At 34.4% G+C, this 22,140-nt stretch overlaps 2 protein-coding genes across 2 annotated transcripts; both read right to left on the bottom strand.

Annotated features, from left to right (window-relative positions):
- Nucleotides 1-3,010: 3,010 nt before the first annotated feature.
- LOC147396064 (ethylene-responsive transcription factor RAP2-3-like) lies at nucleotides 3,011-4,043 on the bottom strand. The gene is made up of 2 exons (XM_086449878.1): nucleotides 3,837-4,043; nucleotides 3,011-3,728 (listed from the first exon to the last, which is right to left on the bottom strand). Exons 1-2 carry the CDS (start codon nucleotides 3,993-3,995, stop codon nucleotides 3,183-3,185), a joined length of 705 nt encoding a protein of 234 aa, XP_086306004.1. The 5' UTR covers nucleotides 3,996-4,043; the 3' UTR covers nucleotides 3,011-3,182.
- A 1,475-nt stretch (nucleotides 4,044-5,518) lies between these two features.
- LOC147396063 (multiple organellar RNA editing factor 3, mitochondrial-like) lies at nucleotides 5,519-20,819 on the bottom strand. The gene is made up of 5 exons (XM_086449877.1): nucleotides 20,284-20,819; nucleotides 20,078-20,175; nucleotides 12,199-12,264; nucleotides 11,778-12,097; nucleotides 5,519-7,640 (listed from the first exon to the last, which is right to left on the bottom strand). Exons 1-4 carry the CDS (start codon nucleotides 20,634-20,636, stop codon nucleotides 11,826-11,828), a joined length of 789 nt encoding a protein of 262 aa, XP_086306003.1. The 5' UTR covers nucleotides 20,637-20,819; the 3' UTR covers nucleotides 5,519-7,640; nucleotides 11,778-11,825.
- Between the last annotated feature and the right edge of the window lie 1,321 nt (nucleotides 20,820-22,140).

Below are 22,140 nucleotides of genomic sequence, written 5' to 3'. Positions count from 1 at the left end.
ATCCTTATTAAGATAACTACCAAATTGAAGTAATAATGAAGATGGTGGTGGTAAGTAAAAAAATTTACTGTACTTTTACATGAAAGTGTACACCATTTCACTTAATGACTTAACCATTAACGAAATAAAATTTATCACATTGATTAGGTTAGAGTCTCACTTTGGTTCAATTTTGTTAATCTACCTTTGTTAGATAGTTTTTAATTAATTTTTATTTTTATAAAATATAATAATAGATAGTAAAAAAGTTTTTTTTTTAAATATATTTTTCATATCTGCCATCTCCTAAAACGAATCCAAATTAGATATGTCATTTTATAAGATAGTTGTATGACTAATCATGTTTTATGGAACTGAATGTTGGACAATCAGGAAGTGTCACGTTCACAAATTGAATGTAATAGAGATGAAGATATTAATATGAATGTGTGGAAAGATTAAAAAAGATAAACTTAGCAATAAATGAATGCATTAGAAAAATATAATACTGGTAACTCTAATAAATAATAGATTAAAAGACAGTCGATTGAGATGGTTTAAACATATTCAAAGAAGATCTGTTACAATCTCAATTAGATGAAAATTACAAGTTGAAAATATAAAAACAGCGAGAAGGAAACCGAAAAGATAATCGAGACAGTGAAATCTATATGAATTCACTCTCATTATGAGAAAACTTGACTTTGGACAAAGTAAAAAGGTGGACTATGATTTGTTTAGCCACTTTATTGTTATTGTTGTCACGGTGGTTATTATTTTTTAGAATGATATACAAATAGCCTAAGATTTACTTAGCTTGAAAGATAACTGTCAGTTTTTCTATATAAAACATTGATTTCTCTACTTGTCGATCAGATGAAGTCATTGTGCTTCGTTTGTCCAAATTGTTTTTTCTTCCCTATCACATGACTAGATTTAAAAGATCGAAAACACCAAGAAACTTTAGAGAGAAAGTCTCAAAGTGTTTGGTTTTAGACAGCTCTATTTGGATTGATTTTTATCAATAATAATAACATAAAGTGCTAATCCACTTTCTTGACTTGAGGGGGATTTGATTAGAAGGGTGTGAATTTCACATGCTCTTCCGAAAGGTTCATTTTTCATAATTTGCAGGCATTTTTTTGTGTGTGTGCATACATTTAGAGATTAAAATGGTGGATATTTAGTCAAATATTGGGGAGAACATGTAAGAATTAAAGAATGAAGAAATTGATAAAAAGATTCTTTGGATTATATACAATTCAAACATAATCAATCCTACTTCATAGGAGAAAAAAAAAAGTGTTTAAGAAGAAATCTTAGAAAATCATAACACAGTTAAACTAAATTTTCTTGCTTCAGTTTGATTGTATGTCTGTCTGTGAACTTCGATTCTTGAAGCTCATATATTTATAGGTCTCAGTGTCTTATAAAGATATCTTCATACATTCTGTTGGATTTGTCCAAATATTCATGTTCAATTACACATTAATAAACAATTGATACACGTGCAAAAGGGAAAATGTACCCCAAATCCATTACAGTCATGTATGATGGCAATAGTGGCAGTAGTCAAAAGAACAAAAAATACGATACATAGTTCACAAATGACTCAAATTGAGGTGGGTGAGTCAAGTTCTAAATTAATATATTGATAGGACTTAAAATGGGATGGATTTTATCCGAAATTCGAGTGCATTGAATCCAAATTTAGAGGGTTTGGTGTCACAAAGTATGTATGAATTAAAATATAGTTCGGTTATGGATTGATGTCCCTTGATTTGAGTCAGATCTAGATTGGATACATATCCATTCTTATATCCGTCAAGATCTGAATGATATATTATTTTGCAAGTTATATTTTTATATTTTTCAAGTTATCTTCCTTTAACCAACAATAATTGATTATAGTGATTAAGATTTCTTTTCAAAATGGAAATCCTTGAGTTTAAATCATTATTTTACTATGTTTTTTCAAATAAAATAATTTGACATTATTCGACCTGAATCAATTAATTTAATCGGATTAGATCTAGATATAGATGAAAATAAAATAATTCGGATATGATTTTAACTATTAGGATTTGAGTTAGATCCAGATCTAGATATGAATTCGAATAAAAGATTTAGATATGGATATGAACATACTCATATCTAAATCATATCCAATCTGTTTTAAGCCCTATACATTGATGGTACAAGCAAACACACTATGAATCAATTAAATCAAAATCTTAAGAATGGCTTTCTTAAACATTAAAATCTTAAGAACGGCTTTCTCCGATAATTTCTCATCTTGTTTGGCCTGATGAATTTAATAATTTCTCCAACAGGCCAAGACTATGAATCAATTAAATCAAAATTACCCTAAGTTCAGCAATATATATATATATATATATATATATTGATGCTTTGATGCTTCTATGCAAGTTCAAGAGAAAGATGGGAGTGACAGCCCATAAATGTGCGCACAAGACATTTTCAAGGTGACCGACATCGAGTTTTTAGTGGTGATGGCATAGTTATTTTCGTAAAAGGGGTCTCGTCAAAATTATTCTCATTTACTTGGATCTATATATTTTGATTTAAAAATATACAAAATCTGATCACCTTATGATTATCAATTTTTATGACTCCTGCGACTATGTAACAACTACAAAATATAAGTTGGATGGTATACAAATTAAAAGCAATTCTAACAACAAAAGATAGACTAATATAAGACTCCTTTGACCTCTTAATATAAGACACGATCGATCCTAAAAATATTCAAAGAAAATCATGTATTAATTCAAGTAAATCCATTTGAAAACTAAAATTAAATCAAATAATAAATAATTTTGAAAGAATATTATCAAGTATATTCTCCTACATAAATAATTGTGCATGATAATATATCATCATTTAACTGTTTTTATAATATTTCTTTTTTCTATTGATGTTAGTCGAATATTTGATTTTCTGCATCAATTTATTAAAGGTCTTTATCTATATAGATAGTAGATAGATACATGCACCATAATAACCCACATAGTCCAAGTTCTTAACCAACTTTACCATTGATGATGCAATAAAACATAACTTATTATCATTCATCGTTGATGCACCGAATCACTCACACACAGACACAGAAACAAATACAAATAAAAACAACGCAAACACGAAGACCTGGTCAACACAGTCCACTACGTACAACTACTGATTCAGTAAACGAAATGAGGAGACACGATAACGTCGTCAAACAACCACATATCCAACGACGACTCCGATTCACCACTATTTGATGACTCGCTCGTGTTAGTCTCTAACTCCAGAAACGATTCCAAGCTACATATCCGCTCCTTCAGTTCAACATCACTCCCTTGTTCACAAACTTCCTCCTTAAATGGGAAACCCATCATTGATGTTGGTCCAGTGGGTTGAAAACTCGGACGATTCGACTCGGAATCCAAGCGAAGTCGCTTGGGTGGAGGTGATTGTGGGTTTTCAGAGAAGTTGAGCTTAGCTTTGTTGCCTCTTATTCGCTTGGCGGCTTCATCATAAGCTTTCGCGGCTTCTTCAGCCGTGCTATAAGTTCCGAGCCAGACTCGGACCCCCTTCTGTGGGTCGCGAATCTCAGCCGCCCATTTCCCCCAAGGCCTTCGTCTGATTCCTCTGTAAACGTTCTTCCGAGTTCTTTCTCCTTGTTTCTTGCATTTGGGTTCTTCTGAGACGACTCGGAACGCACTTTTAGCCTTCTCTTTCGTTATCTAAATAACAATTCCAAAAAAAAAAAGACCCTAAAATTTAGAACATTAGCCAAATTTATAATTTAAAAATCTCACCGTTTTTTAGATTTAGGGTTGGAAAAAACCCACCCTTTTATCCATTTGTGTTGTTGGGTAGTCTTGATCGTTGATGAAATCATACCCCAGGAGGTTAGAAATGGTGTCTAATTCCGACCAAAGTTCTTGTGTCGTCAGTTTCCGGCCACGTTTGGCCGCAATTAGACCAGAAATTATCGCTCCTCCACACATCTTCCACACTTAAGAGAGAGAGCGTTGCAGAGACTCGTCTCACACCGTCTTGTGTTTTTATAGAGAGAGTATTGGTCATAATTCACACGTAATCATAGTAAAACGGACAAATCCGTAATTAACTTATTTTTATTTTTTTTATTTCTATTATTAGGACGGTGAGGAGGAGAAAATCAGTAAAAGGAAGATGTGTGGATGTCGACATTAAAAGCGACAGTCACCGTACGATTCTTGAGATTTCGAACGAAAGAGAGAGTGGGCCCACTTTATGTCTTCATTTCCAAGTTAGGTCATAAAGTATTCCTGTGGCAATTTTCTGTTGGTTGGAGTTCTGAGGGAGTTATATCGTGTTGCTGAGCAGCTGTTGTAACGGACGTCCAAGTCCTTCCAAAATTTAACGGCTAAAACAAGAAGAGAGACACTTGTCACTTCTTTTTTTTTTTTTCTTTCAGAGAGTTCTTATTGCCCCACCAACTTTTGCTAACGTCACACCACTGTGTGCAATTCTTTAAACATTTATATAGGAATTGGTGTGGCATTAGTAAAAGTTGGTGTGGCAATATAAGCGCTCTTTCATCGAAATTGCGCTGCAATTTAGGCGGGTCAAACCCGAATCCTCTAGGTTGAACCTACCGTAGGTTTGGAAAATAAAAAAAATGTACCTAACTCAAATCAGGTTGGGTTTGGGCATAGGTAGGGGCGGATTTACAGTGGGGGCAGTGGGGGCAATTGCCCCCACAAGAATTTCTAAAATCAATAGGGAGGTATTAATAATTTTAAATTTTTTTTAACATTCTACTGCTTTGCCTCGACAGAAGTTTTGAAAAAAACTTTATTTGTAATTTGCCCCCACAAAAAATTTTAACATTCTACTGCTTTGCCCCCATTGAAAATCAGAAAATTTTTCTATTTGTAATTTGCCCCCACGAAAACAAAATCCTGGCTCCGCCCCTGGGCATAGGTACCAACCATCCGATTTGTCTAAACCCGAATTTAATATGGCTAACAGTATTTCAAAATGTATGCTTTTGTTTATTTATATGTCAAAAATAATGTGTGATTATTTTCATTAAATATATAATTGTTACGATATTAATGCTTTTGTGTAAGTGTAATTCCTTATTGTCATATGATGATTATATTAAAACTTTAAATGCTTTTCTTTTGTTGAAAATTACTATTATCTGTAAAAATGATTATTTTAGTTAATCTTTTTATTCTTCTTCTCTCTTCTTTAATTTGTTTATAATTTTATGTATAAATTTTAGGACAAATAATTGTAAATTTTAAACTTTTACATGTCACTTATCTTTATATAAACCCTTTCAATACTAGATTAACTAGTATTAATGAGGAATGAATTGGACTAACCCGACTTGAGTAGGATTTGGGTTGAGTATTTCCTACTTGAGGTGGGATTGCGTTAGGGTTGGATGCAAGTTGATCCCCAATCTGACCAAGTTAAAGCCCTCCATCGAAGTATGTAAATTACCCCCATATCTTTTGGCTGAAAAGCTCCTTAACCATCATCTTAAGAATAAGAGTCATGATAATCCAGCTTACTCACGTGGCATACTCAATCGACACCTCTGACATGACAGGCTCGAAAACTGTAGATGTGTTTTCCTCGGGATTCAAAACCACACCTTTTTAAAAGGTACCGCAGTTTTGTATCCCGAGGAGAGTAGATCTACAATTTTTGAGCTTATCACGTCAAGGGTGTCAATTGAATATACCACGTGGGTAAGTTAGATTATCACCATTCAAATAATAATGATTTTCTGATGCTCCCTCTGACACACGCCCCCTAATGAGGTATGTGCTAGAACCATAAATTCTTTCTTTGGGATACACAATTGCACATATTTTTGGGGATGTACAGTCGTATATCCCGAGAGAAAAAATCTATGATTCTAGCCCATGTCACATGAGGGAGTGTGTGAGAGCGGGGACATTCAAAAATCACAACTCTTGTCCAAATTGATTAACTAATCCTTGTATGACTTTTCCCCTAAAACGCCTCAACTTGTAACCTAAAACTTTACCTCATTTTCAACTTAAAGTTTCTATCCTCTTTAACCATCAAATCTCAAGAAGAAGATCCAATTTTGGGGAAGAAAAATTATGGACTTTATAAGAGATTGAAGATTATATGTCAAAGACAGGTTTGACGAGGTTCAAATAAGTTAAAGAAAAATTATCTTAGAAGTTGAAGAAACAGGCTTTTGAAAGAAGAAAAGAAAAAAAAAAAAAAAACCCTTGAAATTTAGGACATTTTGATCATTTTATGCTAATTTCTGAAACTAGACTGAATTCAAGTGATTATGACATCAGTTTGAAAACATTGGAAGGTCTCTTTACTTTTCAATAAGGCTGCAACAACCCAGGCTCAACTCAATTGAAAGAACCTTAACTTTTGAGCATTGAACCTGAGCTCACTAACCCAGACTCAACCTCAATTGAAAGAACCCTTAACTTTTGAGCATTGAACCTGAGCTCACTAACCCAGACTCAACTCATGTTGTGCATAACTTGGCCCAGGCTCGCCTATCATACGGTTTGAGCTCGGGCAAGCCCGCCCAAGTTGCAGCCCTAATTTTCAAACAAGGTTCTTCTATTGCTTTATGTCATCTTAATTTAATCTTCGAGTCGTGATACACCCACTCAAAAAAAAAAAAAAAAAAACCTCATAGTTGAGGAAAAAGATCAATGGTCTTGTGTACATTCCACGTCAGTTGAGCATACAAGTATGTTTTTTTTTTTTTTTTTGAGTTTGTTTATCATTATTCTTAATCTTTCCCTCCCTACAATCCTTTTGAATAGATTTTTTGTTTTTTTTTTTTTTTTGAGTGACACATAGCCCTTAGAAGTATCAAGAACAGAAAGGGCAAGGGCATTTTGGAAATAAGAGGAGCAAAACGAGGGTGTTGTTTGGGAGAGAGCATGAATTTGGAAGGATCTAAATGAAAACAGGGCTTTTAAGAAGCAGCCATAAAAGAAAACGTTTTCTGTTTTGTCTCCCCATTCCTTGCATGTCTTCTTGTGGAGAAACCAACCAAACACTTCTGGTCATCTGATGATCTCTAGTTTATGCAACACAGCTTTGCTGCGGCCCCCACCCCCCTTCTCTCTCTTTTTTATTTATTTATTCTCAATCTGCGTGGTTTTTGTCGATCCAATGGTTTGGATCCTCCCCACGCCCCATTCGGCTCTAATGCCATAGAACTTAATCCCTTCTCCCAAAGAAATCTTCAAAGAAACATCTTTTTCGAAACATGATTACTAGAGTGCACCCAACTCTTTAAAAAAAAAAACGAAAATGTTTATCACCCCTAACGAACGAAGTATACCAGCGAGAAATCTATTGAGTCGAGTCTACATACGAGAGTTACGAGTATGTAAGAGAACTTGGAACCACATGTTATAAATGAGGCATCTGTGAGGTGTAACTTTGCTGTTGGCAAGCTCTATCAATCAAGAAGGAAAATAAAAGAAGCCTTACCACATTTCCAGTCCTATCATACCCATTGATCTACTACTAAATCCCCTCCTCCCTCCTTAACACACTACCAGGAGAAGAAATCTTCCATGTCATACCTCATGCCTTGAGCTCACCACAACTATTCCAAGACTTAGCCCCTGAATCTGTAAATTAACAATAATACATATTATCAATTAAAAACATTGCAAGAGGGAATAAAAACGGTTGAATTACATTTTCACCATTGTACAACTTTATGACCTGACAGATTCTATGAAGATGGATTGGATCATTACAAACTTGAACTATCAGAGAAATCATGGGTGTTGATGTGCAAAACCCACCAGACAATAAGATAATGCAAGAACACGTTATTTTTTTGTCTTCCTATCGCACTTTTAAAACTTTTGCAGGTTCCTTAGAACTGGGATTGTAATCAGCCATGCTGCATGACCAAACCATTTCAATCAACTTTCTCTTCATTTATCATATATTGGGCTACTACTACATTTTCATTAACACATTTGTTTCTAATTCTATCTTTCTTGCTCTTTCCACCATGTTCAAGCTATGAACATGTTTCTTGATGACTGCTCAACATTCAAGTCCATAAAGCATAGTCAACGTTATTCTTGTCTTGGGCAAGAGTCGAATACGTGGTACCAAGTAGTATACCTCCACTTTAAAATGTTAAAATATCCAAAAGGAAAATCCCATACAAGCCTCACTCTCTCCTAGGTCAAATGGTCAGCAAGTCCAATAAAATCATGTGGTAATGTGAAAAAATATAAGATGATTAATGAGAATGTAGTGGTTTAACTCTAGCCCATGAAAGGTTTTGTGGATTCAGGCTCCATATGCTAGAAAAGAGATGATGCTAAAACTAGCAATGAATAAACAAACATGAATTACGCCACAAAACCTCTACTAGACCCCATAACCCACAACGTCATTCTCGCAGGTTTACATAAGGTATTAACAAGCTCTCTGACACGTGCTACAAATTCTAAAGCTTGTTGAGGGAGATGGTATACATGTGGGAAAAAAGAAAGATAGAATGAGAAGACAAGAGATTTGAAAGGCTTTGACTATATTTATTAAACTAATAAGTTGCATATACTATTTGTGAACGATATCTAATTAGACTCATGTTGATTATGGATGCATAAAACTACACTTAATTTCGACCGTACATACATTACCTCGAGATATATAATTCTGATTCTAAAACAATTCCCCCAAGATAGAAGTTGGAAACCAATATGGACATGTCTCACCTTGAAATGTTTGTTAATGTTAGCTAAAGCCAAGATTAAAAATCACATCCTCTTCTAGACTGTCAATGTAGCAACATCTAATGCATGCTACATTGCACTTGGACACAAGGAATGTATGAATTATAATCATCCAAACATGATAAAATCCTGCTTTTGGTAAGATCATTAGTATCCCTTTATTTACCAAGAATTTTATACTAAATAACCCCCATCCCAATGGTGATGGGAGAAGGATGGGGAGGTTTGTACAAAAAGAAAAAAGATAAAAATAGAAACCAGCCAATGGCTTGCTTGGAAATGTAGTCAGGCTTTTTCAACATATCTTGTAAAGGAATCTCGTTGACTTTCTATTTCATCAACATTATTGAAAATTGAACGTGTTGAAAATCTTGAGTCACTCAATGACTGCCTTCGGGATTTTTGAACCTATGTTTTGATACTGTCTAGTAGTAAGTAGAATAAGAAAACCCTCCTCCAAATGATTCTACGATGGATATTTATGTAACTGGAAAGACGTGATGTGGTTCATAGTCCTTTCCTATTAAAAACATTGACTTGATATTCATCATAGCACGGGAACATGATAATAACAGTTCTTAGCCTTCCAATAATGTTCAGATTTAATTCATATCAATAGTTATTATAAGACCACCACAAAAACGACTTCAAGCCTTGACCACCACACCCCATTCATAAGCAGGTTGTAGAAGGTTTTCTAATTGAATTCCCATAAACACCATCAAAATATGGATGCAAAAAATATGGGAGCCGATTGTCAAATGTCTCAAGATTTTCTTCACATCAAAATTCCAATCATTTAAATAAATAGAATGCTGGAAAAGAAAGAGAGAAGAAGGACGAGATATTTTCGTATGAGGTTCATCAGAACTCTAACTACATCCCCAGGCCATTGGCAAATTTCCACTACCATATTGTTGTACAAAGTTTAGCCCTACAAGGAAATATTCTCCATTCATGTGATTACACTAATCTTCTTAGCCAATGTAACTATCATACCTTAATAGTTCCAATTCCCAAAATCTTACCTCATCTTCAAGTGACACGTGATGTCCAACAAATGGTGACACGTGGTCGATCTAGAAAAAGATGTGATTCCTAATCTCAGCATCAAGCATTTGCATATATCTCAAGATGACACATGTCCATCTCAGTTTTTGACTTCTATCTAGGAGGGTCATCTCACGACCAAAATTTTGTATCTCGAAGTGACACATGTACGGTCCAAATTAAGTGCACTTTCATGCACCCATGCCCATGACCTCCTTCCTATAACCAAATTAACTATAAAGCTAGACAACAATTCTCCGCACATCGTGAGCAAACCTAACCTACCCCACATTGCTTCTTTAGGGTCTCCTCCGAATGTTGTTAACACTTTCTACTAAAACTTACTTATCCCAAAAAAAAAAAAAAAATGCCCCCCACCACCTTCATCAACTGCAAACATTGATTAATCTTCCCCCAAAACAGAATGTCAAGTCTCAGTGCATCAAGAAGTAAAGGACATCACAAATGCATGAGGCAGCACTGTCTCCACAAACCTTAACACCAGATCACTATAGAATTGATTCCCTGATGAGAAATCCTCGACTTGAAGGCAATATGTAGTATATTTTTAAGAGTATTCAAGCAGCACACGTCAATGTCCCATGAAAGAAACCACATCATCAATATACATCGATAAGTGAGCTGATACATCATGGATCCAACTAAAATCGCATCCCAGATAATAAGTTTTTAATCTTCGAATTCTTGATACATACAACCTACTTCTTAAGTGAGCAAGTTCACCGCAAAGCCAAAAAAACACACACCGTTAACAGAGTGCGAAACCATCCGTCACCTATGAGCAGAAAATGAGTACATAGCTAAAATCTCACATGCTATCACATAGATAGAATTCATTTTCTAGTTGTCATCTATGAGAACATTTATCTCTTGCTTGAATTTGAACTTCATTGTTATTTGAAACTCTTTCTGAGGGAGGAAACTGTAACACATACTTGGAACTTGAGCATCTATGGAAGATCTTCCTTGAGTCTTATCATGAATTCTCATTTTTCAAGTGGAAAAAAATAAATAAATAAAAAATTGCACAAGACTTCAGAAACACCTCTACTTTGAAAGGAATTAAATTCTAAATCAACAGATAGGCGGAAAATCTCCAGTGAGAATACTGTATTTTATTTAATTGGCAGATTATAACCTTTAAGCATTTAAAACTTTAAACTAGGTGAGATGGGTTGACACTTGATAAGAGCAGATACTAAAGAAGGTGCCAACTTAGCTAAGTTGGTAAAGGCATGTGGAGTGTCAATCCCATGATCTAGGTTCAGAACTTGTTGACCCACCTTCACACTGACCTCTAACCACCCTTATTTGCCTGGCAAAAAATAAGAGCAGGTACTGAAATCCAGCTTTTGATAGATAGTAAAGATTACTGAAAGGTAGACTAGGACTTTTCATGCTCAACTTGATGATGGATTTCAAAGCATCAGGGTTTTTCTACATAATGAAACACACACACGCATACCAACACATACAATAAATAAATAAAACCAATTTCGGTAGCTTCTTTTACTAATGAAGAAGTGAAAAGCAATCAAAGTAATCATGAAAATTTACTAAAGCAATGAAATTTAACTAACAACACACAATACTACAGTAATATTAGTAAACTTAGTATACTCTTAAGTGCATGGAATGAAGACAACGGTGGCTCCAAGAAAACTGATATTCTACCATTACAACATACAAACCGTCTAACGGACCTATTGAATTCTAATGGGTCCATGAAAAATGCATTTTAATGCTAAGATGGAACAAAACCAAGAATAACCTACAGTTTCCAGTCCATGTATAGAAACTTGAATAGTGTGACACAGAATGATCTAATTAATATTCACATTTCTTACCTCCAACAAGACATTTGATATAATAATAATGTCAATGAAAGGAAACAAGTCCTTGTCTAACAATATAGAAGTCAAAATTCACACAAACCTTAGTTCACTTCTCTATGTTCTCATTTGATAAGTTGAAAGTGAAATCTCATGCACTGCCCCTACCAAATTCTGCCTGATTAAGAGATGCATCTCTCTCTCCATCCTTGAATGAATCTTGTCTACCCACAATGGTTGGTTGAGATACTGGGCCACTCCGTTCTTGAGCCCAACTGTCTCTTTGCATTGGTTCTCTCCTCTCAACCTGCATTGTTTCACGGCGCCTGTCGTACCGTGGACGAGGCCTGCTTCTAGTTTGCTGCCTCTGATCAAAACGAAATTGCGGTCTATGGATGACTTTCCCATCAATAAATAAATCCCCTAATAAAATCAATAAAATACAAATTTTTAAAGCTTTATCAATAAAATTAAACACAAATAGTTAAAATAAATTCCTTTTGAGGAATTACCCATTAACCCACCTCCATAATCTTTGTTGGGAACGTCGAGATATGAATCGGGCAATACCCAAAGAACACCAGGCATACCTATTCATCCAAGAAAACCCATGAAGACAATAAATGAGAGTCACCAATTTGCTTAACTATCATTTAAACCCTAATGTGGGACGGTTTTACAACAATTTGGGTATTTTCATCTGATGTGGACTAGAGTTTCAAGGCTTGGGTTTGGGATTAAACTTGGGTGTCTTTTGTTGGAATATTATTATTATTTTCTTGATTAAAACTATTTGTGACCCTTTCACATATACAAATTTTATAAATACTGGATTGTAATTTGTTCAAAACATAAAGGGTAAAATTGAAAATCATGCTTGTGGTCTGGCATTGGTTACCAACATCAAATATGATAGGTTAGTGAACATACTATCAAAGTTTAAGTGGTATTCAACTAATACAAGAATTCTACGATGGGTAGAAAACCTAGTATCCTCTTTTATAAATAAGTGGTCGTCCCCTCTTTCTCTACACACAGATTATTCTATTATTGAGATAAAGATTCCTAACTGTCACGGCCGTGTTCTTTCGAAGCGAGGTCGTGCGGTGCAAGGGGGTGCTAATTCATAAGTAAGCCTATAAAAATAATTGTACACTACAAACGTACCAAGCAAACAAGATAACGGAGCAACACGAGGCAAAACTTGGAGGCAAGTTTGTTGATGTAATATTGATTACATGGGGTAACACGTTACAAAAGCAATAAGGTGTGTTACAATGCAACTGATGATCCTATGACACGCGGGACTTCCATGTAGGTTGGCGCAAGGGCTCGAGTCAACGCGGGTATAGGTCAGGGATTGGGAAACACTAGACACCCTTCCTACAAAGAGTACGCTAAGTCTTTCCTAAGTTTCCAAAAGGAAACATCAAAGGTGGAGGCCGGTCATACTCCCTTATTACTAAAATGCCACTAAGCTAACAGATATGCCCTAGCACGGGACTGATATGGCTTCATAGTGAGCCTTACATAATGTTACATGGGTGCTCCCGGGTGACTCCGAGGCGAGCTATACCTAAACTCTAGGTGTCAGAATTTATGGCTGTCACAGTCTCCCCCACCTATTCTGCAGACGTCATCGTCGCATTGCCCTGAAAAACTCTTCAATCTTCTGCTTGGAAGGTAGTAGGTTCTCTGCACTCTCCTATTCAAAGGTGTAGGTAGAGTTGGGGTAGTACGCCTATTCTTCGCAGATCAAGATCAACGTATTCTTCATGGATTATTTGAAAAGTGAATCCAAGTATTTTACATTTATTTTTTATTCAATTATTATGTTTTGTTCAAGATCAAATCCTAGATCCATGTTTATTATATTTATGGTTTTTTCCCAACAATTAATATCAGAGCCATGATGGATTTATTCTTGTTCAAAACCCTGATTAAAATCTGAGTTGAACTAGATCTATTTTGGTTTAAGAAAATTTTCTTCAATTTTAAAGCCATTTTATTCCAAAATAAATTTGCGTTTTTTCTTCTTCAAAGAACATTAAAACCCCTGCTCAATCGATCGAATAACGAATCAAGGAACTTAAATCGAAAAAGAAACAATAGAAATTGACTTCTGTAAAGTCTTCTCTATAGAAAAAAAAAAAAAAAAGGTAGAGACAGACACAAACTTAGATCATCTTCTATAGAAAATAAAAAAAACCATATTAGTTTTTCCTAAAAAACACAACTCAGTTCGGACTCTCATCATTTTCTCTAATTTTGGCAACTTGTGAGACTTTAAAATTTTATGTTAAAATTTTAGTTGTTACTATTATCACAAATGATTGTACCCACATTCAAAACAAAAAACAATTAGAAAGTAAATTTACATATATTAGGGTATAAGTTTTGCCTATAGGGGTTTAGAAAGATACTTTGAGTGATCGTTCAAGAAACGTGATGGAAATAGGATAGTAGTCTGCCTAAAGGTGACCGTTCTATGATAGTTACGGATTCTTGAATTTTGAGACCTAGTATCTCACTAAGATCATTTTGTAGCACTCTTTTGCATGGAATCACTAACTTCTGCATAAAGGTGATTTAGGGATGTTTGTGTAAATCGAGTAGAATAGTCACAAATGTGAAAGAGAGATAAAGATAATCCTCTTGCCTAAAGCTGTGAATAGTGTATGGATCAAACTGGAGTATGAGCGGCTCAGGTCTATGTGCATACTTCAATGCAATTTTAGGGAACATACAACATATTGAGATGTTGGCCTAAAGGATGAGTCTTGATGATGCGACTTGTTCGTACTTGCAGAGTGGAAAATTTTACCCTTAATAAAATACTCTGAAACGATTTGACCAAAACCCCTAGTACAAATTGAAAGAATTAAATCCCACAGTATATATTAATGTTTGACTATATCTTATTGCAGTTATAGATGGGTCATTGATTCAAAAGAGTCTAGCAAGGATCGAGCCTCTTAATGGCTTTAATTACTCATCCTAGAGGATGAATATTGACATCTTACTAGGATGCATGGATTTAATTTTATTCTTTTTGAGGACATGCCACCGGCTCCACTACTAGATTCTACGGAGTTGATGAGGACCCATTTTGCTAAATGAGAAAAGGCTAACAGATTGTTTAAGATGATCATTCGAGCGCCTATAAGTGAGACTTTTCAAGGTGGTATTCAAACCACAGATACAACTAGATAACTGTTGCAGATCATCAAGAAACAGTTTGTGAGAACAAATAGATCTATTCAGTATGAATATTTTGGTCAGTTAATAAATCTAAAATATAATGGTAACGAAAATGTGCGGGAATACATTCTTAAGATGTCCAAGCTTGTCATTGGTCTCCGTAAACATGAGATTACTTTTGAAGATGATCTTCTGGTTCACATGACAGTTTTATCTCTGCCTAAGTCTTATGACACTTTTAAGGTCAATTACAGTGCACAAGAAATTAAATGGGATCTGAATCGACTGATTTCCCTTTGTGTCACTGAGGAGATAAGATTGAGAGGTTCGAAAGTTGAGTCAGCACACTTGGCAGTTCACGCAAGTAGCAATTTTTTTTTCAAGAAAGGCGGCAATAAGACTTCAAACAAGGAAAGGAATTCAAAGGTTTCAAGAACCAGAAAACAATAAAAAAAAAAGACAGAAGTTGGGAAAACAGATAATGAAGAATGCTGGTTCTGTAAGAAAAAGGGACACATGAAGAGGGATTGTTTCGCTTATAAGAACTGGTTGCAAAAGAATCCAGGAAGTACTAATTCAATTCTAGTTTGCCATGAGTCCAATTTAATTGATGTTCCTTCAAACTCATGGTAGATTGATTCAGGCGCATCTGTGTATATTTTTCATTCTCTACAGGGGTTTATCAGCAGGAGAAACCCCAGACTAGAGGATAGACTTTTTCTTGGAAATGAAGACGCATTGCAAGTTAAGGCTATTGGAGCTTATCGCCTCATTCTCGATACAAGACATTATTTAATATTAGAAGACACTTTTTTCATCCAGTCTTTTAGACAGAACATTATTTCCATTTCTGAATTGGACATTGTTAATTACGGTTTTACTTTTCGTGACAGTAGAATGCACATTCATGACATTGTTGGACATGATTTTTTATTAGATGGTTTTTATCAGTTATCTTTGGATAATACGTTTGCTTTTTCTCTGTTATGCTTATCTGTTAATTCGTATGCTCCGGGGTCTAAGCATCTAAGTTCATTAAAAAATTCTTCCATGTTATGGCATTTGAGGTTAGGTCACATTTTCAAGAAAAGACTAGAATCCTTAGTTAAGGAAGGAATTCTAGGTCCTCTAGATTTCTCAGATTTTGATGTCTGTGTGGATTGCATTAAGGGTAAGATGACAAAGCAATGGAAGCTTGAAACTACTAAAGCCACTGATTTGCTAGGATTAGTTTATATAGATATTTGTGGTCTATTTCTAATTCCTTCCTGAGACAGTCAACGTTATTTCATTACTTTCATCGACAATTATTTTAGATTTGCTTATCTATATCTGATCCACCATAAGGATGAGGTATTAGAAGTTTTCAAAATCTATCAAGAAAAAGTGAAGAAGTAGTTGGATAAGAAGATCAAAGTTGACAAATTTGATAGAGGTGGAGAATATTATGGGAGGATAGATAATAATGGTGTTAATCATGAGAAGTTTGTGGAATATTTGAGGGAGCAAGGAATAGTTCCTCAATATATTATACCTAGAACACCTGGGTAAAATGGAATTGCTGAAAGAAGAAATCAGACTTATTGAGAAACTGTTTGCAGTATGATGAGTCACTCAAACCTACCAAACAACTTTTAGGTTGAAGCCTTGAAGACGGTAGTTTACATTCTTAATAGAGTTCCCTGCAAAGCAACTCCAGAAACTCCTTTCAAGTTATGGATTGACAGGAAACCAAGCCTCGGCCATCATCATGTGTTGGGGGTGTTTTGTCGAGACAAAGTTATACAATCCAAATCAGAAAAAGCTTGCTCCTCGAACGACGCCTTGTCACTTTTTGGTTATCCCAAGAGGTCGAAGGGTTATATATTTTTCTGTCAGTCAAAACATATGGAAATTGTTGAAACCAATCGTACTAGGTTTCTTAAATATGATCAAAAAAGTGAGAGTGAAAAACGAAGTAAGGTTATATTTGAAGAGAAACGTAGTGATCCACCAATATGTTTTATTCTGCAACCTTTACCTCATTTGATAGCTTCACCTATCCGTACACTCGTTGCAGAAGAAGATCCAATAATCCAACCAGAACCCAATCCTCAAGCAGTAGTGGTCCCAGTTCCACAACCAATCATTCCCATTAGAAGATCTATCTGAGAAAGCAGACCCGTTATTACAGATGATTATGAGGTATACTTTTCAGGAATGAGCCATTATCAAAGGTGATGTAGATGATTCTTCAACATTTAAAGAAACAATGAACTCATATGAATCTCAATTCTAGCAGGAAGCAATGAAAGAAGAATTGAGATCTATGGAAAATGATGAAGTATGGGAACTAACAACACTTCTAGAAAGGTCGTAAGATAATAGAATGTAAATGGGTTTTCAAAACTAAAAGAAATTCAGAAGGTAAGGTCGAGAGATTTAAAACGAGGCTTATAGCGAAGGGTTTCAGGTAAAAGCTAGGTATTGACTTCATTGAAACTTATTCCCCAGTTTCTTCTAAAGATTCACTGAGGGTTATCTTAGTGATAGTGGCGCATTATGATTTAGATTTACATCAAATTGATGTAAAAACTGCATTTCTGAATGGTGAACTAGAAGAGGAGATTTATATGACACAATCTGATAGTTTTAAAGTTGATAAAAGAAAACATCTTGTCTACAAGTTGAAAAGATTAATTTATGGCTTGAAACAAACATCTAGACAGTGGTATTTAAAATTTGATCAAGTGGTGACTGGATACGATTTTAAAGAAAATGTCGTCAACAAGTACATATATCTTAAGATAAGTGGAAGTCGATTCATCATTCTTGTGTTCTATGTTGATGATATATTACTGGCAAGCAATGATGTCATCTCTTGTGTGATTCAAAGTTTTTTCTGTCAAAATTTTTTGACATGAAAGATATTGGAGATGTTCAATATATTCTAGGGATTAAAATTCACAGAGATAGACAGGCTGGGTTTTTGGGTTTGTCATAGAGGGCATACATTGAAAATGTGTTCAAAAGATTTGGTATGGATAAATGTGCCCTTGGTGAGGCTCCTGTTGTAAAAGGAGATGTATTCAGCCGAGATCAGTGTCCTAAGAAAAAGATTGAGAAGATGGAGGTCAATGCATTAGAATATGCCTCAACAGTCAATAGTCTTATGTATGCAATGATTTGCATTCGACCCGATATTAACTACATTGTTAGTATGCTTGGGAGATATCAGCAGAACTCAGTATTACTCATTGGAGAGTAGTAAAGAAAATACTTCAATATCAATATTTACAAAGAACAAAAGACTTTATGTTAATATACAGAAGATTGAGTAAGCTTCGAGTTGTTGGTTATTCTAATGTGGATTACGTTGGATGTTGTGATAGTTTAAAATCTATTTCAGGTTATATTTTCATGCTTGGGCATGAAGCTATCTCATGGAAAAGCTCAAAACAGACCATTCTGACAAATTCGACCATGTATTTATAATTCATTGAAAAATGCTGCGAAGCAACCCGTCAAACAATTTGGTTGAAGAATTTTATCGGTAAATTAAAGATTGTGAATTCCATTGATAGACCTATTATTGTGTATTGTGATAAAAATGCTACTACTGATATTGCAAAAAATGAAAGAGTGACCAAAAGTAACAAACACATTGAAATCAAGTATCTTTTAGTATGTGAAAAGGTTCGTGAAAAATTGATCAAGATTGCCAAGATAGATTCTACCAATATGATAGCTGACTCTCTCATAAAAGGACTTCCTCTAAAGATTTTCAAAGAACATGTTATGAGAGTTATCATGTCATTTGTTCAAGTTATTTAAGTATTGTGCTTCTTTTATGCTTGTTTTGATTTATTTATACTTTTGATAGATTATTTATTGTTGCTTAAAGAAATTAATTATGACTAGTCATTATTTATGCATTATTGTGTATACATGTTATCTTTACCTATGAGTAGATGCACTTGTAAAGTGTTGAAAATGCTTGGGATAGACGTAATTTGGCATCACGTTGATCAAGTCTTCATTCTGGATAGAAAGGTGATGGAACATCACATGATTGGTTGCCAGTAAAATATCAGAATGATATACGATGAGTATGCAGTTGGACACCTAGGGAATGTACATACAGACTACATTGAAGAGTGTACATTGTCTTAATACCACAAAAAGTTTACGTAAAGATAAATTCCTGAATTCATTGATGATATTAGTTTTGAAACCATGGAAGTGTCTTAGGGCTGACAAAGAAAGTTCATGTAAAGGTAAATTCCTGAATTCATTGATGGTACTAGTTTTGAGACTATGAAAGTGTCTTAGGGTAGACAAATGAGCACTTTTTTACATTCATGATCCATCATTAATGGTATCTTTGAATGAAGGTGACAGTTAAAGATTATCTGAATTATTTTGAACAATTATTTTTTTAAAAAGTGCACTCAATTATTCAAAAGGTAACAATCCAGAGAGTTGTTTTAAACAAAAGATATATGTGAAAGTCAAATGGGAAATAGTTGGAATATTATTATTATTTCTTGATTAAAACTATTTGTGGACTTTTCACATATAATTTTTTTTATAAATATTGGATTGTAATTTATTCAAAATATAAAGGGTAAAATTGATAATCATATTTGTGATTTGACATTGGTTACTAACATCAAATATGATGGGTTAGTGATATCCTATCAAAGTTTAAGTGATATTCACCTAATACTAGAATTCTACGATGAGTAGAAAACCTATTATACTCTTTTATGAATAGGTGATCGCAGTTATCTACACAGATTATTCTATTATTGAGATAGAGATTCCTATCACCAAAGGTGTAGGGAGAGTTGGGGTAGTACATTTCTTCTTCGTAGATCAAGATCAAAGTATTCTTTGCAGATTAAGATTAAAGTATTCTTCACGGATTATCTAAAAAGCGAATCTAGGTATTTTACATTTATTTTTTATTCGATTATTATGTTTTGTTCAAGATCAAATCCTAGATCCGTGTTTATTATATTTGTAGTTTTTTCCCAACATCTTTCTTGTACTGTTCTCCTTTGATTCTCATAGTAAAGAAGATCGAATTATTCCCATGGAAGTAAATTTCAAAGCCAGACCACATAAATCTTGGCGATCTTTAGCTTCGATCTTTGTTGTTTTTGCTATTTCTATTCATCATTTTGAACATTTTAACTCCAAAAATCTAAAAAATTATACCTTTAACTTTGAGAGACAACTCTTCCGAGATCAAAGCACCAAAACCAGTATAAGTTGACGTACAAACCGAGTAAATCTTCTTCTTTGCTTCCTCTTCGCTGAAAACCCAATAATCAGAAACCGATAAACAACTTTAAAAAAATCAAAACTTAAGAGCTAAAACTTGAATTAAAACAGTATAATTAGAGAAAAAAATCGAATCTAACCCTCCAACAACAGCAGAGAGAGTTCCAATATAAGAAGAAATCATTTCTTCTTCCGAGGGTTTTGGGTCATTGGGAAACTCCATTACGATGAGCCAATGTTCGTAATCGCAACCATCTAAGAGTATTGTTTCCTTGGGAGGTCTGTTGCTCCAGTTTGGAGAAGAATCATTCAAGGGGGAGTACCCTGACCCGGATGTTCTCGACCGAGTTGGGATTTTTCTGGACTCAGGAACGATTTGCTGGAGATGTTTGTCGAGGATTGCGAGTGTGGATCGAGAACGAAGAGAGGTTGAAGAAGAATATATAGTTCGAGAGAGAAAAGCAGAGAGAGTTCTGCGGGTGAAGAGCGCCATGGCTTGAGCTTCACTTGCTCTGTTTTTTCACCTCTCCTTCTTGGTTTCTTCGTAGTCTAGTAACTTTAACCAGTATGAGTTGACTCATCCGAGTCATCATGGTTTTGAAACTTTTTGTGTCTCTTGATCTTTAAACGAACGATTTTCTCTGCTTCAACCATCAACAAGAAGACTTATATTTTTGGGAAGCCCAATGGCATTCAATAAATTCTCTAAAAACAGAAAAATTTTAAAAATAACTTTTTAATTGTTTAATTTAAATTTTAAGATAGGAAATTCAATGATGGTCCATTTTCAAACCTTTGATCTCATTAAAAAAAAATAGAATTTTTTTAGGCTGTGTTACGAAAACATGCACTGAATTCATTTTAATTTTGAAAATGGTAAATTATTATTTTCAGAATTAAAATATTTTAATTAAAGTGGAGAAAATATATTGTTAATGAAATGGAATTTTTTAACAATTTACTATATTGTGAAAAAATATGTTAATTCATGTTTTTCACTTTAACCAAAATGGTTTAATTCTGAAAACAATAAGTATTTTAATTATTGTAAAATACCAAAAAGGGAAAAAGGTGTTTTACCAAAACAGTAAGTATTTTGTCCAAAATACTGTCCAATCACAATTTTCAAATATTTGTCAAAAGGATTATATACCCATTTTGGTATGTTATGTTTACAAAAATGGGTATCAATATTAAACTGAATTTATCTTTAAATTCTCCTTCAAAATTCATACCAAGGAACTGATTTTTCAAAGAAGGACCCATATAGCTGAATTTTCCTTTATATCTTTATTTATTATTAACCTGAAATAAGTCCTAATTCAGCTTTCATAATTTTGTAAACATGGTCTTTTATTTGAGATTCACTCCAATACTTAAAAAGTAATAGCAAATGTATTGTGCTTTAGACGCCCATTTTGATAAAAATAAATAAATACCAAAATGGGTATATGCCTCTTCAGATAAATATTGGATTGTTATATTTTACAACAACATAACTTTTTTGGTTTATATTCATCGTACCCAGCCCAGACAAAAAAGCTTGTTGAGAGAGAGAGAGAGAGTGAGTAGGTGTGTATGTATCTGTGAGTGTGTGTGTGTTACAAGAAATAGAGGACATGGCATATCAATCTTCCTTTATACTGTAGGAATTTTACATATTTACAAAACAAGAAAAAGAGAGAGAGAGAGTACATAACTTATAGCACACAGAGGGCCTAATAAGGCTTACAATGTGTCTTCTTGTTATGGTGATAATCTACAAACAACGTGCCACCATACTTTTGGGCTGCCTGATTAGACAAATCTATGGCTTCTTTTCTAAGTGGAATATGTGATCGAAGTTTGAAGGGTTGAGGAGGCCACACCTTGCGCCACTCCTCCACCATCCCCAAGCCTTCCATCCCCAATCTTACAAGCTCAGCCATTCTACACACACTAATAACTTAAACCTTTGGGCTTAGCTTTTGTTACACAACTCCCTCTCTATATATATG

The sequence above is a fragment of the Akebia trifoliata genome, chromosome 8 (assembly GCF_017979445.1).
Source record: "Akebia trifoliata isolate Shusen 1 chromosome 8, ASM1797944v1, whole genome shotgun sequence".
Classification (NCBI taxonomy): Eukaryota; Viridiplantae; Streptophyta; class Magnoliopsida; order Ranunculales; family Lardizabalaceae; genus Akebia; species Akebia trifoliata.
Note: the sequence above shows the minus strand (reverse complement) of the source record. Positions and strands in the feature narration are given on the sequence as shown.